Below are 15,330 nucleotides of genomic sequence, written 5' to 3' on the forward strand. Positions count from 1 at the left end.
AGGGGTAATTCTGAACTTAAGGATGAAATGAAGCAATTTCAGATATCAACTTCCATCAGAGTTTGAGCTCCTTTGATATTTTTAACCCCCACTTCCCACTCTCTTCCATAAATATATCACTGTAGCAATCCAAACTGTCCTTAATATTGTTTCAAGGACATGGTATTAGCAATAGATGAAGTATTGGTTATAGCTTATATAAAGCAGAGTTCTCTGAGGATTGCCTGGGAAAAAAAGAAAGAAAACACTATAAAGCAAACAACCACCTCTTACACATGAATGACATGAGTCACTTAGGTTAAAAACCATTAAGAAGCAGAAAATATTTCTGTCTCTCATTCCCGTAGCAGAGACAATGATGAGAAAAGCACAGAGCAGACTGTGGAAGTCACCTGTTACCTTCTCACATCCTCTGTTTCCCAAAGCAGAGAATTCAGGACACTGAAGCTCCACAAGGACTGACCCAAAGCAAGAAAATGAGAAGTCACCCCACCCTCCACACTGCCAGTGCTTCTCAACTGTTGGATTGGCAAGAAGATGAATAACTAAATAGCGGCCTTGGTTCTCATTCGCAAACATAAACTCGACCTAAGATTTCAAGGATTTTTTTCTCCATTTCACCCAGCAAAGATAAAAAAAGCTGGTTCGACTACCAATTTTTTACCATCTCCAAAGCAAATACCTAAAATACTGAAGTACTTGGAGCTAGTGGTTCCAAATTCAAAATCTAGTACAAAGCTTATATTTGACAAGACTTACTTACAAAATAAGTGATATTAGCGATATCAGTGCTGTTAACAACAGGCGATGGCAAACAGTGATATGTGGGAGATATACAACAGGATAGAGCCACATGGTCATCAATTTAAACGATATTAAAAAGAAAGGTGGAGGGGCGCCTGGGTGGCTCAGTCGGTTAAGCGTCGGACTTCGGCTCAGGTCATAATCTCGCGGTTTGGGAGTTCGAGCCACATGTCGGGCTCTCTGCTGACAGCTCAGAGCTTGGATCCTGCTTCCAGTTCTGTGTCTCCACCTCTCTGCCCCTCCCATGCTCATGCTCTGTCTCTCTCTGTCTCTCAATAATAAATAAATGTTAAAAAAGTAAACAAATAAATAAATAAAAGGTGGAATGCAAAGCATTGGTCATTTATTTGGGTCTCCTGGGGCACTATTATAAATATATATAAATATATATATAAGTATATATATTTATATATATAATATAATATATATATTATTATATTATATAAATATAATTATATTATATATAATATATATTATGTATATAATATGTATATAATATATAATAATATATATAATATATAAATATATTTATATAATATATTTATATAAATATATATAAATATATTATATAAATATAAATATAATATAAATAAATATATATATAAATATTCAATGTGGTATCACCAATAGGAAATCTTAATTTCTTTAACTTAACCATAGGAACCCACCTACCTATCTTTCTTTTTTCTTTCTTCTCTTCATCATTTAAGAACTCCTCTGTGCCAAGGAATGAGAATACAGCTGTACATAATTACACACACGACAGACAAGGCCCCTGGCCTTGTGGAGATTAGAGTAACCACAAACTCATATAAACATACAGCATAATATCAAGTAGTAATAAGCACACTGATGGTAGGGCTCAGATAGGTGGTCGAGGAAGGGCTCCTTAAGGAAATGACATCTGAGTGGAGACTTAGATAAAGTGAAGTTATATTATTTCTATTATCTATAATAAATACAATTTAATCCAATTTATACATTAAACCTTTCTATCAACTCATTCTTCATGAAGAAGTAAGATGTGTTTTGATTCATCTCAAAATTTTCTTTCAAACGTAACTAATTCTCTGATATTCTGAGATTAATATTAACTGGTGGTTTATTTCCTTCCTCTCCATGGTACTGATGTTTTTAAATTAATGTAGTGCAAGAGTCAAGGTTCAGAACAAAGGAAATCTTATTTTAAACGTTATTTCAAATCTTATTTTTAAAAGAAAATTTTGTATTTCAAAACTTGTCTTAAATCTTGTTTCCAAACTACTTACTGGTTGTGTGGCCTTAGGCAAAGTTAAGATCTCTCATCATCTTAAAACTGAGATAATAGCATCAATGTCATACCAAAGAAATAATCAATATATTACAAATTATCACATATAAATATTATATAAATGATAAAGTACTGAATGTAATATATACAAAATTCGTGAAAGCTATTATTGATATGGACTTACTTAACATATCTCCCGTTAAATATGGCTTAAGAAAATCTACAACCATTCTGACTAGTCTCACTTTAATTCCTATCCATTGGCCAGAGTGGGCACTTAATGCTACAAAATAACCACATTATCCAGCACCAACCAATCTCTTTTCCATACCCCCAGATGTACTTTCTCTCTGCTTCAACCCCAACATTTGCTCTGGATCTCTACTTTCAGCTGAAGATCTATCTTTCACTGAGAAAACAGAGCATTTGGAGTATTCCACCACAAAATATGCCCAGCCACCACCATCTGCGTCCACATACACTGAGTCTCATCTGTTACCAGAGATGAACTTTACACCATCTAAAGCCAATCCCTCTGTTTGTGCATTGCAGTCTACATCCTCTCTCCTACTTGAGGGCATTACTCCAAAGATTCCCCCTTTCTCCTACATCCTCAACTTTCTGCTTTCCATTGCAACATTCTCATCAGAAATAACAGGCTATTACATCTCCTGTTAAAAAATGAAACAAGGGGCGCCTGGGTGGCTCAGTCAGTTAAGCGTCCGACTCCAGCTTAGGTCATGACCTCACAGTTTGTGGGTTCAAGCCCTGCATCGGGGTCTGTGCTGAGAGCTTGGAGCCTGGAGTCTGCTTTCGATTCTGTGTCTCCCTCTCTCTCTGCCCTTCGCCCACTCGTGCTCTCTCTGTCTCAAAAATAAACATTAAAAAAAAAACCTTTTGCTTAATTCACTTCCCCTGCCAATTACCACCTCATTGGCTTACCTTTCTAATAAAATTCCCTGAAAGAGTTGTCTTCTCCTTGCTGTCTCCAAAATCACTCTTGTCATTCTCATTCTTCTCATACATTAAATTGTGTAATTCAAGTCAACACCTTATTTTAAAATGGTTTTATATTTACAAAATAGCTTCAAAAAGTTCCCAAGTGTGCCACACCCAGTTCTTCCTATTGCTAACATCTTCCATTACTATGGTATATATGCCACAACTAAGCAACCAACATTGGTATATTACTGTTAACTGAGCAACATGCTTTATTCAGATTTCACTAGTTTCTCCCTAATGTTTTATCTTTTTCAGGATCTCGTCTAAGTTACCACATTACATTTAGCTGTCATATCTCCTTAGCTTCTTCTGGTCTGTGACAGTTTCTTAAGACTTGTTTTTGATGACCCTACAAGTTTTGAGACGTACTGGTCAGGTATTTTGTAGAATGTCCTTCAGTTTGGGTTTGTTTAATCTTTTTTTCACAGTTAGACTGGGGTCATGGGTTTTGGAAGAAAGATCACAGGTGCCTTCTCATCACATCCTATCAAAGGTACATGCTATCAATATCACTTATCAATGATGATTTTAACCTTGATCACCTGACTGAGGTAGTATCTGCCAGGTTCCTTCACTGTAAAGTAACGTTTTCCCTCCTTCCATACCCTACTTTTTACATGAAGTCATAAGTACAACCTACATGCAAGGGGTGGGAGCTAAGTCTCACCTTCTCGAAGGGGTAATATCTATATACATTATTTGAAACTCTTCTGCACAGGACCCATTCTCTTTTCAACCTGCTCCATCAGGAGCCTTCTATCATCATTCTATTAAAAGTTATCTTATTGAGGTCACCGACATACTCCAAGTTGCTAAGTCCCATAGTAATTCTTAATTTTCATCTACCCTGATCTATTATCAGTATTTGTCATAACTGACCACTCCCTCCTTCTTGATACACTTTTTTCATTCGGCTTCCAAGACACCATACTCCTGTTACTGTTCTTGTTTTGTTTTGTTTTCCCTCTAATTCTCTAGTGACTCCTCAATCTCCTCTGTCACTTTCTCTTTCTCCTGACTCCTTAATAATGGAGTGCCCAAGGGTTCAGTCCTTCATCTTCTCTTCTCCATCTTTACAAATTCCTTTAGTAATATTATCCAATCAAGTGGTTATAAACATTATCTATATTCTCCCAATTTTTCATCTCCAGGTCAAACCTCTTTTTCAAATGCCAAACTCATATATACAACCGCTTATTCAATATCACAAACTGTATATGTAATAAACACTACATATTAAATTTCTCCAAAACCAAATTCCCAATATCCTCTACCCCAACACCAGCTCTACCTAAAGTTTTTGCCATCATAGTGCATGGTATATACAACCTTCTATCTGCTCAAATCAAAACATCATGGAGTTATCTTCAACTCCTTCCTTGTTTTCTCTCTTCCTTCAGATCCAATCATCAGGAAAGCATGCTGACTCTAAACTCCAAATCTGGTCACCTGTTACTACCTCCATGGCTACCACCCATGTGGCCATCAAATCTCGCTGCATTACTGTCCTAGCTTCCTAACCAGTCTCCCTGTTTACACCCTGCAGTATTGGGGATACCCAATACAACAATGTGATTCCTTTGAAATATGGCACATTGTACCACTAATCAAATTCCTGCAATGATGACTTCCCTCTTCACTCAAAATAAAAACCAAACACTTTACAGTGGCCCTACCACAACCCCCTAGCACTTTTGTAATCTGATCTCCTGCTTCTCTTCTTCCCCTTTCTCACTCCACTCTAGCCTTCCTAGCTTCCTTATTGTTCCCTGAACTAACCAGGAACTTAAATATCTTTAGACCTTTGCTCTAACCTCTGCCAAGAAATGCTCTTTGCCCTTAAAACAATAACTCAACATCAAGATGGTACTCTTTTTTTTAATATATGAAATTTATTGTCAAATTGGTTGCCATACAACACCCACTGCTCATCCCAAAAGATGCTCTCTTCAATGCCCATCACCTGCCCTCCCCTCCCTCCCACCCCCCATCAACCCTCAGTTTGTTCTCAGTTTTTAAGAGTCTCTTATGCTTTGGCTCTCTCCCACTCTAACCTCTTTTTTTTTTTCCTTCCCCTCCCCCATGGGTTTCTGTCAAGTTTCTCAGGATCCACATAAGAGTGAAAACATATGGTATCTGTCTTTCTCTGTATGGCTTATTTCACTTAGCATCACACTCTCCAGTTCCATCCACGTTGCTACAAAGGGCCATATTGCATTCTTTCTTATTGCCACGTAGTACTCCATTGTGTATATAAACCACAATTTCTTTATCCATTCATCAGTTGATGGACATTTAGGCTCTTTCCATAATTTGGCTATTGTTGAGAGTGCTGCCATAAACATTGGGGTACAAGTGCCCCTATGCATCAGTACTCCTGTATCCCTTGGGTAAATTCCTAGCTGGGTCATAGGGTAGGTCTATTTTTAATTTTTTGAGGAACCTCCACACTGCTTTCCAGAGCGGCTGCACCAGTTTGCATTCCCACCAATAGTGCAAGAGGGTTCCTGTTTCTCCACATCCTTGCCAGCATCTATAGTCTCCTGATTTGTTCATTTTGGCCACTCTGACTGGCGTGAGGTGATATCTGAGTGTGGTTTTGATTTGTATTTCCCTGATGAGGAGCGATGTTGAGAAGATGCTACTCTTTTTAATAAGACCAACTTCGAACCTCCACCAGACTCCTGATTTCCTTAACATGGGTTCCTTCCTTTGTCTTCATCAAATTCACTTCCTTCTATCATACTAGAGGATTTACTATTTATTTTGCTGTTATTTATCACGTTTTCTGCCACTAGAATGTAGGCAAGGATCTCTGTTGTTGTTATTCTTGTTGTTGTTCACTTATTTATCCAAACAGCTTAGATCAGTGCCTGTTAAACACAGTAGGTATGCAATAAATATTATAAAGTCAACAAGCAAGCTATTTATCTTAACAGGACATTTGTTGTAATCTTCTAACTTTTCTTGGTTGAAAAAACTTCACCCCGTACTAAACTTGACAGTCACTGTTTACCTACCCAGACCTCTTTTTCAACAACACCAGGTAACATACATGGAGTATTTACTACATACTGGGTACTGTTCTAAGTGCTTCCTATGTTCATTCAATCCCCACAACAACCCTATGAACTACACGCTCCCAAGAACACATTTATTAAGGGAAGAGAACCTAGGCAGAATTGGAACCCAGGCAGTGTGCTTAAGGACGCACACTCTTAACCACTGCTCTGCTGACTTTCTTCCCACAGACCTGGAAGAAGCAACCTGAGGAAACCAGCTAGACCTGCTGACTGAACAGGGACAGTCATGTAAGGTCTGAGAGTGCGAAGCATTCAAGTTACAGTAAGCGAGAACTAAAAGGTAATGTCGACCTGAGTCAACGTGGGGAAGCCAAGAAGCAAGGACAAAAGCAAGAAAACCAGTGTATGGAGAGGAAAAGATAAAAGGATAGAGCATATAGACAGAAAAAAGAAGAAATGCAGTAACATAAATTCGAACAAGACAGGCAGACAGACATTAGCTTACAGGAACTCTTAAGACCTGAAGGAACTGTCTGACAACCTGAAATAGGGTTCAGTTAGTTTTGTGGTTTTATAATACTTGTACTGCTTGAATGGATATGTGCTCGCTGACACAAAATCATCTCTACCTAAACAATTTCCACAGTACTATGGACTTCTTGTAAAAGCCCCTTTGTTATGATGAAATAATTAAATCAGTATGGAAATCAGTACATTATAGTAAAAGTGAATTAAGTTTGGGAAAAAAACAACCCAGACTTAGGTCTCGTTTCTATCATTTTGTTAACTATATGACCTCAGGCAATCTCGCTGAACTTTAATTACGCTTTCTATAAAATAGGAATAATAACACATGCGTAGCCAGCTTCAAATGTCATTGTACTAAACGAGATGGTATTTGTGAATAGACTATGAAGAATACAAACTGTTCGACAAATGTTACCTAGTATGATGATGCGTGCAGATGTGAACTCACGCTAGTTACCTACCTGTAAAGGAGGATATAATGTCTTTCCAAAGGTGAGCAATATAATTATTCTATTGGCGATAAAAATCACTGGGTATGTATTTGTCTGTATGTGTACAAACCACCATAAAAGCCAAAATAAATAAATGTGTGTAGATGTTCCTTCATTCATATGCAAGGATATTGATACTGAAAGTACATTATTACCTAGAAAGATCCAATGACTTAGGAATAATATTTAGCATCCACTGAAAAGGTGCCAAGAACTAAAATATAGTTCTTTTGATAAGCTTCTACTGCTTCTCCTGTCCTGACCTGACATGTGCAGGGCCCTTGCAAAGGACAATGGTGTCAGGAAAACTGAAGAACTGAGAAGTTAGGTCTTTCTCTTAAGATGTCACAGTAAATCAATGGCATGCACAGTCACAACTAAACTCAAGAGACTTCTGAGGCCAAAGCTGTTTCTATCACACCATCTTCCTTCTAAGTTACCTGTTTAAAATGTTTTAAGAGACTGTTAGATGGCATAAGAAAACCTGTATTAAAAGTTATAATACAGAGATAGTTCAAAAACTAAATAACAGACTTCCTGTCCTACCTGGGATCCACATAAGGAGAACAGTGCACTGTAAGAGAAGGAAGAGGACTTCCTACTTTTCACTCCACTTCATTCCACTTTCCTTTTGCTCAGCCTTCCTGACGATGAAAAGAAGTTAACCTATTCTCAGACATAAAAATAATACCTAATATCTCTATACCCAGCCACAGAAAGGAAGCTCTGCAAAATGAGGGAACTGTCCTAAATAATGTCAAATGTAACTTTCAATCATAAAAAAAGTTTGTTATACACGGAACTCAAACACTGCCAAAGTTCCACATTATAATAGTTTAAAATCTTCACCCAGGGAAAGAAGCTAGCACTCCAAAATCAGAAGGAGATGTTCACCTGGCTTCCAGCTGTCTTTACCTATGAGTCAGATTCATTAACCATTTGCTGAATTTCACCATGATCTCTGACAGTGTATATCTGAAAACGTCAATTTTTCCTAGAGCAACGGACTTCCAAACTACACCACCTCTACAAGTAAAACATATGGCCAACAGCCTTTCCCTTTCCCTGTGAAAAAAAATTCCTCCAAGCTCTCACTTTTGGCAATATAATTTCCATAAAATGGCAGGTCGACTCTCCCATGCAATCCTGGGTTTCCAAGAGAAAGGAAACTTCACATCTTTCTAAATTTTAGGACTCCACGCCAACGTGCCAAATCTTCAGTTTGCCAAGATACTGTTCGCAACACGTGTGTAATATCCCTTCTTGCTTTGTGAGATTCTGTAAGCTTCCACAGAAATGTGACGATCGCCTTTCTCCCACATTTCCTCAATCCCAGATCCCCAGACTCACATGCTGATAAAGAGTAATTCACCATTCACATACAAGAGGTATCTCAAAACCAAAAGCTGAGTCTAACACAAACCAAGGACTACAAGTGCCAATATCCTTGGCATCCATGATTTATGCACACACATGTGGTTTCATGTTGTATGTTGTATTTGAACTGTCATTCGTTTGGATAGGAACCTGATGTTGACTATATTCTCCAACCAACAATTTTGTTTTTATATAATTGATGGCAAATAATACAAATGTATCCCAACAACCTCAGAAAGGAAAACCGGTTAGGTACTGAAAATAATGAGAGAGAGAGAGAGAGAGAGAGAGAGAGAGAGAAAGAAAGTGACTTTTCAAAATGTAATAAATGTCTCCAAGAGGACAAAAGAAAAAAACAAATGATTTGTTTTGCACTTTCACCATTAGGAATCCATCAGTAAGAACATGACGGACCGTATAGAAAGTTATAATTAACTTACAAACAGGCCCCAGAGCTTAGGGCATCTGTTCACATATTGCCTTGGCTGTCTCCATTAAGAGCAGCTTTACCTCAGTAAGTCCAATATTCTTCCTTTTAATGACATTCTGCAGAGAGTTGCTCAGAGTCCTGGTTAGCAACAGGTTTGTAGATTTACGAATCATGTCATCGACTTCGGTTGAGCTGAAAAAGAATTATCAAGAGTGAGTCATACCAGGGAGCAGGATTACTCTTGAAACAAACAAGGCACCACCAGTGGTACTTCTGATGATGTTAATGATAATGGCAGCAGCGAATAACATTTATTTTGTGCCAGAAATTATTCTAAGTACTTTAATATACTAAAATTCATTTAATGGTCCTGGGTGGCGCAGTCGGTTAAGCATCCGACCCTTGATTTCAGCTCGGGTCATGATCTCACAGTTCATGAGACTGAGCTCCTCATCGGGCTTTGTGTTGACAGCATGGAGTCTGCTTGAGATTCTCTCTCTCTGCCGCTCCCCCATTCATGTTCTCTCCCTCTCTCTCTCAAAAATAAATAAATAAACATATAAAATAAATAAAATTCATTTAAACTTCACACCAATGATACAAAGTACTTTTATTATTATTTCTACTTTACAGATGAGGAAATGAAGGCGCAGAGAAGTTAAGTAACTTCTTCAAGGTCATACAGTAAGTAAACAGCAAAAAAAGGCTTTGAACAAGGCCATCCAGCGCTAAAGCCCATAGCATTTAAACACTATGATAAACTGTCTCTCAGACCACATAAACAGCTACCCAGCATGATTCCTCATCCTAAAATCATTATTTCTCCCATACTTCCAAGTTCCTTCACAGATTGTTAATATTAATAATTTTCCAACCTGGTCTCTCCGTTGGCTTCCTACCGCTAATTGTGTACAGCTAACTGCTGATGACGACCCCTAAGAAAAGTTACCTCTGTATTGTCTTCTTTCATAGAATGTCTGTTTAGCTCTGATTCCAAAATAAGTGTTTTAGGCTGGTAGTTTAATAATGCATAAATGTCTTGTAATCCTTACTATCCCAAAAATGACGAATAAAGACATTTTCCTTTTTTGAATTTATTCCCTCATTTTTAATCCAGTGAACATTATTAAACCCTTATTGTGTAATGGTTTTTTTTTTTTTTCAGGTAAACTCACAACCCCGAAATCAAGAGTTGCATGCTCTAACAATTGAGCCACCAGGCACCCCAATAATGGCATTTTCTATACAGTAAAGGAAACTAAACATAAAGAAAATGATTCAATAGCTATCTATATTTATATGCAAAGTTTGAAAAAGAAAAACAGCCCTGTAACCAATAAACTAAATTCTAGACCTATACATCCTCCATGAGCCCCTGAAAGTATAACCCAAGATGGCTTTCTATAAAAGATATGCTTTTAAGACAAATATTTCTTCAATGATAAGGTTAATGTTATAGAAAGTCTAGTTTATAAACATCAAGAAATAACTGTAAATAGAGATTTGTGAGTTCTTTGTAAATTTATTGCTTGTGGATGATGGTCACAAATTTAATCTCATCCATTTCTCTTTCTAGAGAAGAAAATCAGAGGCTTAGTATAGTCAGATTAAAAATCTTACAATTTTAAATATATAGGCAAGGTATATTATCAGGCTATGTGGAAAACAGAAAAATATAAAAACTAAATATGACTACAGAATTCAAGGACATAATCGGGAAGGAATGATACATCAAAATATTTTCACAACGTCCATGTAAGGATACGTTTAATTGACCAATACCCTCTGGCCCACTGCTAACCTTTCCAAAATTATTACTGAACTGAAATACTTCACTCCACAAATATATGAGGTGCTGGGCATTATGTGGGTAGAATAATGAGATCAAAATGGTGAATGAACAAAATAGTCATGGTTCCTGCTTTCATATATTAAACTAATAATTATACCAGGTCAATTGTAATATGAGCTACAAATAAGTATACGTTGCTATAAAAATTATTAACACAGGTATCTAAAGAATCTGGTGCCCCTGATATTAATCACTCTCATGATATCCTGTACTTATTACATATCTCTATTATGGTTTAAGAAGACTGGGGCGCCTGGGTGGCTCAGTCAGATCAGCACCTGACTTCCGCTCAGGTCATGATCTCATAGTTAGTGAGTTCAAGCCTTGCGTTGGACTCTGCACTGACAGGTTAGAGCCTGAAGCATGCTTCAGATTCTGTATCTTCCTCTCTCTACCCCTCCCCCACTTGTGTTCTCTCTCTCTCTCTCTCTCTTTCTCTCTGATAAATAAACATTACAAAAAAAAAAAAAACATCTAGCATAAGTTCCACATTCGGATGTGATATAGAAGATTAAGAAAGACCACCACTATCTTCATCACAACAAAAAAGTCAAGTCTAATCTAAAAGCTATATTTTCCTTCAATGTCCACAAAGTATAATTAGCACACATACATAAATGTATACCTGGATTGCGCACCATGACAAGCCTTTGAAAGGTGACCAAAGGGTAGCAGTCACTTTCATACCTGAGGCCATTTGCTACTCTGGGTACAGATGGATACAAGACTGAAACAGTCAGAGGCTGAAAGGCTTTGGTGAGATGAAGAGAAATTAGCCAAACCATTAACAATATGAGCTGCTATGACAGTTTGGAATCCTGGAGAGCCCCCGAAACAAAAATAAATGAACTGATGCAATAATTCTCCCCTACAAGAATTCTGCTCCAGGGGCGCCTGGGTGGCTTGGTCGGTTAAGCGTCCAACTTCGGCTCAGGTCACGATCTCACGGTCCGTGAGTTCGAGCCCCACGTCAGGCTCTGTGCCGACAGCTCAGAGCCTGGAGCCTGTTTCAGATTCTGTGTCTCCCTCTCTCTGTGACTCTCCCCCGTTCATGCTCTGTCTCTCTCTGTCTCAAAAATAAATAAACGTTAAAAAAAAAAAAAATTAAAGAATTCTGCTCCATAAGAAATGGTGAGGGGGGTGCCTGAGTGGCTTGGTCAGTTGCGCTTCTGACTCTTGATTTCAGCTCAGGTAATGGTCTCACAGTTCATGGGTTTGGTCCCCATGTAAGGCTCCGCACTGATGGTGAGGGGCCTGCTTGGGATTCTCTCTCTCCCCCACTTCTCTCTGCCCCTCCCCTGCTTGTGCACATGTGTGCTCTCTCTCTCTGTCTCTGTCTCAAAATAAATGAAAACACACAAACACACACACAAAAAGGTGAGGGCAGGGCAACTGGGCAGCTTAGTCAGTTAAGCATCCCACTCTTGATTTGGGCTCAGGTCATTATCTCATAATTGTGAGATCCAGGCCCCTATCGGCTTCACACTGAGCATGGATCCTGCTTGGGATTCTCTCTCTCCTTCTCTGTCTCCGCCCCTCCTGCACTCAATCTCCACCCCCTCCCCCCAAAAATAAATAAGCAGTTATAAAAAAAAAAAAAAAAAAGGAAAGAAAGAAAGAAAGAAACGGTGAAGACAATGCTAGAAAACAGAGACAGATCTTGCAAATTCTGCAAGGGGTTTTGTTTCCAGGGCTACAGAAACTCAATCCAAAAAGGAGAAGAAACTAACTAATGATGAAACCAGCCCAGCTCAAATCCTGTTAAGATCAGAGATAAGCTCCTGGATAAAAGCTCTGGAATTTTAGAGTTGGTCTTCTGGACAAAGAGATTCTGCAGTATCATTTGAAATCAGAAGTAATTTGAAACTAATTAAAACTGAGACTCACATTCAGTTCACTCAAGAAATCTGAATGATCTATCAAGTAGCCAGGAGTTGCAGAAGAAGAAAAAGAATGAGAAAGGAGGCATATTTAAAGACATACTGGCAAAATCATCTCCAAACATGACAAAATATTTCAACCCACATATCCAAGAGCTTTAGTACCTCCCACACAAAATTAACACACACATTTAACAACATCAGAGTCATTTAACAACATCAGAGTCATGGGGTGCCTGGGTGATTGAATCAGTTAAGCGTCCAACTTTGGCTCAGGTCATGCTCTCACAGTTGGTGAGTTCGGCCCCCGCATCGGGCTCTGTGCTGACAGCTCAGAGCCTAAAGTCTGCTTCAGATTCTGTGTCTCCCTCTCTCTCTGTCCCTCCCCTGCTTAAACTCTGTCTCTCTCTCTCTCAGAAATAATAATGAATAAGGTTTAAAAAAAAGAATATTAGATCAAATTGTAAAGTCCAAAGATAAAAAGAAAATCTTAAAAACAACCATGGAAAGAAGACAATACGTTCAGAGGAACAAGAATAATAATGGCTTATTTCTCTTCAGAAAACAATGGAGGCAGACAGTGGTATGACATCTTTAGACTATCAACCTAGAAGTCCATGTCTTAGAAAATATATTTTGAAAACACAGGTGATAAAAATACTTTTAGAATAATTTTAAAATTATTTTAAAGTATTTTAGAAATATTTTTAAAAGCCAAGAAAATGCCACACCAGCAGATATACCCAAAGGAAATGCTGAAAGAAAATTTTTCATGCTGAAGGAAGATGATGCCAAAGGGTAACCTTGATATGTAGAAAAGAATGAGAAGGCCTGAAAATGGTAACTATGTAGTGGGTAAAAATAATACATTTTTTTTTCTTGAACTTTAAAATATTATTAAATGTTCAAACACACAATAAACTATTTTAGGGTTAAAACAGGTGTATAAGTGAAATATGTGGCAACAACATCAAAAAAAAAAAAGAGAAGATAAACTATTTTACGCTGTGGTAAGATTCTTAAATTACATACAAAATGATATATTATTCAGGGTAAACTGTGATAAATTAACAATGTACACTGTAGTCCCCACAGCAACCACACAAACAAACAATTGGGGGGAAAAAAGCTATACTGAAGTAAAGCCAATAGGAAAATAAATCACAATACTAAAAAAATTCGGTCAAGAAGAAGGAAGGAAAACATGAAAAGATGAGCAAAAAATGAATGAGACAAACAGAAAAACAATAGCCAGCATGCAGGCTTAAATTCAACCACATCACTAAATTCATTAAGGTACGCTCCAATTACACAGATTGTATCAAGAGCCAAGAAGCACCTATTTGTTGACTCAAAATGACACATTTTAAAATAAAGACACATGCCCAGATCTTATTTTCAAGATACCACTCAACACTAAAGGGAAGTGGGCCCCTTGGAGAAATCAATGATACCATGGTTAAGTAAGGAAATGTCCCAAAATGTGACAGGAATGCACCAACAAGGCATAGGAGCTAGTCTGAAAGGTTAACACTCCCTACATCTGGGACAGTCTGGCATCAAAAGGAACGAAGATAGTAAAGGAATGAACCAATTGAATTAAGAATCCGTGTGTTTTAGCTGATGATAGATGATAGATAAACAGGTAGACAGACAAACAGACAGATAGAAGATAGATAGCAAGGAAGAACCCCTTAAAATAGAATGCCAAGTAATATTTATACAAGGAATTAAAAAATAAAAATTAATTAAAAATCATAAACCAGTAATTATCAGAGTAAAAACTGATTCAGACAGGAATCATTTTTTTTATTAAAACAAAAATTTTTTAGCATTGATTTTTGAGAGAAAGAGACAGAGTGGGAGTAGCAGAGGGGCAGAGAGAGAGGGAGACACAGAATTGGAAGCAGGCTCCAGACTGAGCTGTCAGCACAGAGCCAGATGCGGGGCTTGCACTCAGGAGCAGTGAGATCGTGACCTAAGCTGAAGTCAGATGCCCAGCTGACTGAGCCACCCAGGCGCGCCTCCAGGCAAGAATGGAGACTGTAAGAGGGAGAAAGGTGAAGAACATCTGACAACTAACAGAATACATAGTCTCAAAGTATTTCAACAAAAATACAAACATAACTTATTATAAAAAGAAAATGATAATGATAATTATAGAGGGAGAACAGACAATATGTTAACCAAGTAATCAAAATTAATATAAACCATAGGACTTATAATATTATACACACACACACACACACACACAGATACATATATAGAGAGAAACAACTAGGGAGGGAAGGAGGGAGAAAGAGAGAGACAGATGGGGGAGAGAAGGAGTAACAAAGCAAACACACAAAAAATGGTAACTACGTAAAGTGGTAAATATGTTAATTAAAAGTAATTGTATTGTTTCTTAATGTATGTGTATATTAAATCACCACACTTCTTTGCCTTAAAAAAATCATGTTGTACAACCTAAAAAAAAAAACAAAAAACCGAGCTATTAAAAACAAAGGAAAAAAAATTAGTTTTAACCATTCCCAAAGCCCTTTATTTCATCATTTATCTCTTCATGTGTATAAGTTTCTACCCTGTATACTCCTTCTATGTAAAGAATTTCCTTTTATTTTATGTCTGCAGAAAGACTACACACGTCTGTTGGCAATTAATTATCTCAGCTTT

General features: G+C 37.6%; 1 protein-coding gene across 16 annotated transcripts in view; it reads right to left on the bottom strand.

The window, feature by feature from the left end:
* Window positions 1-15,330, bottom strand: part of EXOC6B (exocyst complex component 6B) — a 612,462-nt gene that overhangs the window by 264,760 nt on the left and 332,372 nt on the right. For all 16 annotated transcript variants that reach the window (XR_006200773.1, XR_006200772.1, XM_042932668.1 and 13 more), the window contains one exon: window positions 9,006-9,117. Coding sequence is in view for 14 of the 16 variants with exons in the window: in XM_042932668.1 (XP_042788602.1) it covers window positions 9,006-9,117 (112 nt within the window). In the remaining 2 variants the exon portion in view is untranslated. The remainder of the gene's footprint in view (window positions 1-9,005; window positions 9,118-15,330) is intronic.

Source organism: Panthera leo, chromosome A3, assembly GCF_018350215.1.
Source record: "Panthera leo isolate Ple1 chromosome A3, P.leo_Ple1_pat1.1, whole genome shotgun sequence".
Taxonomy (NCBI): Eukaryota; Metazoa; Chordata; class Mammalia; order Carnivora; family Felidae; genus Panthera; species Panthera leo.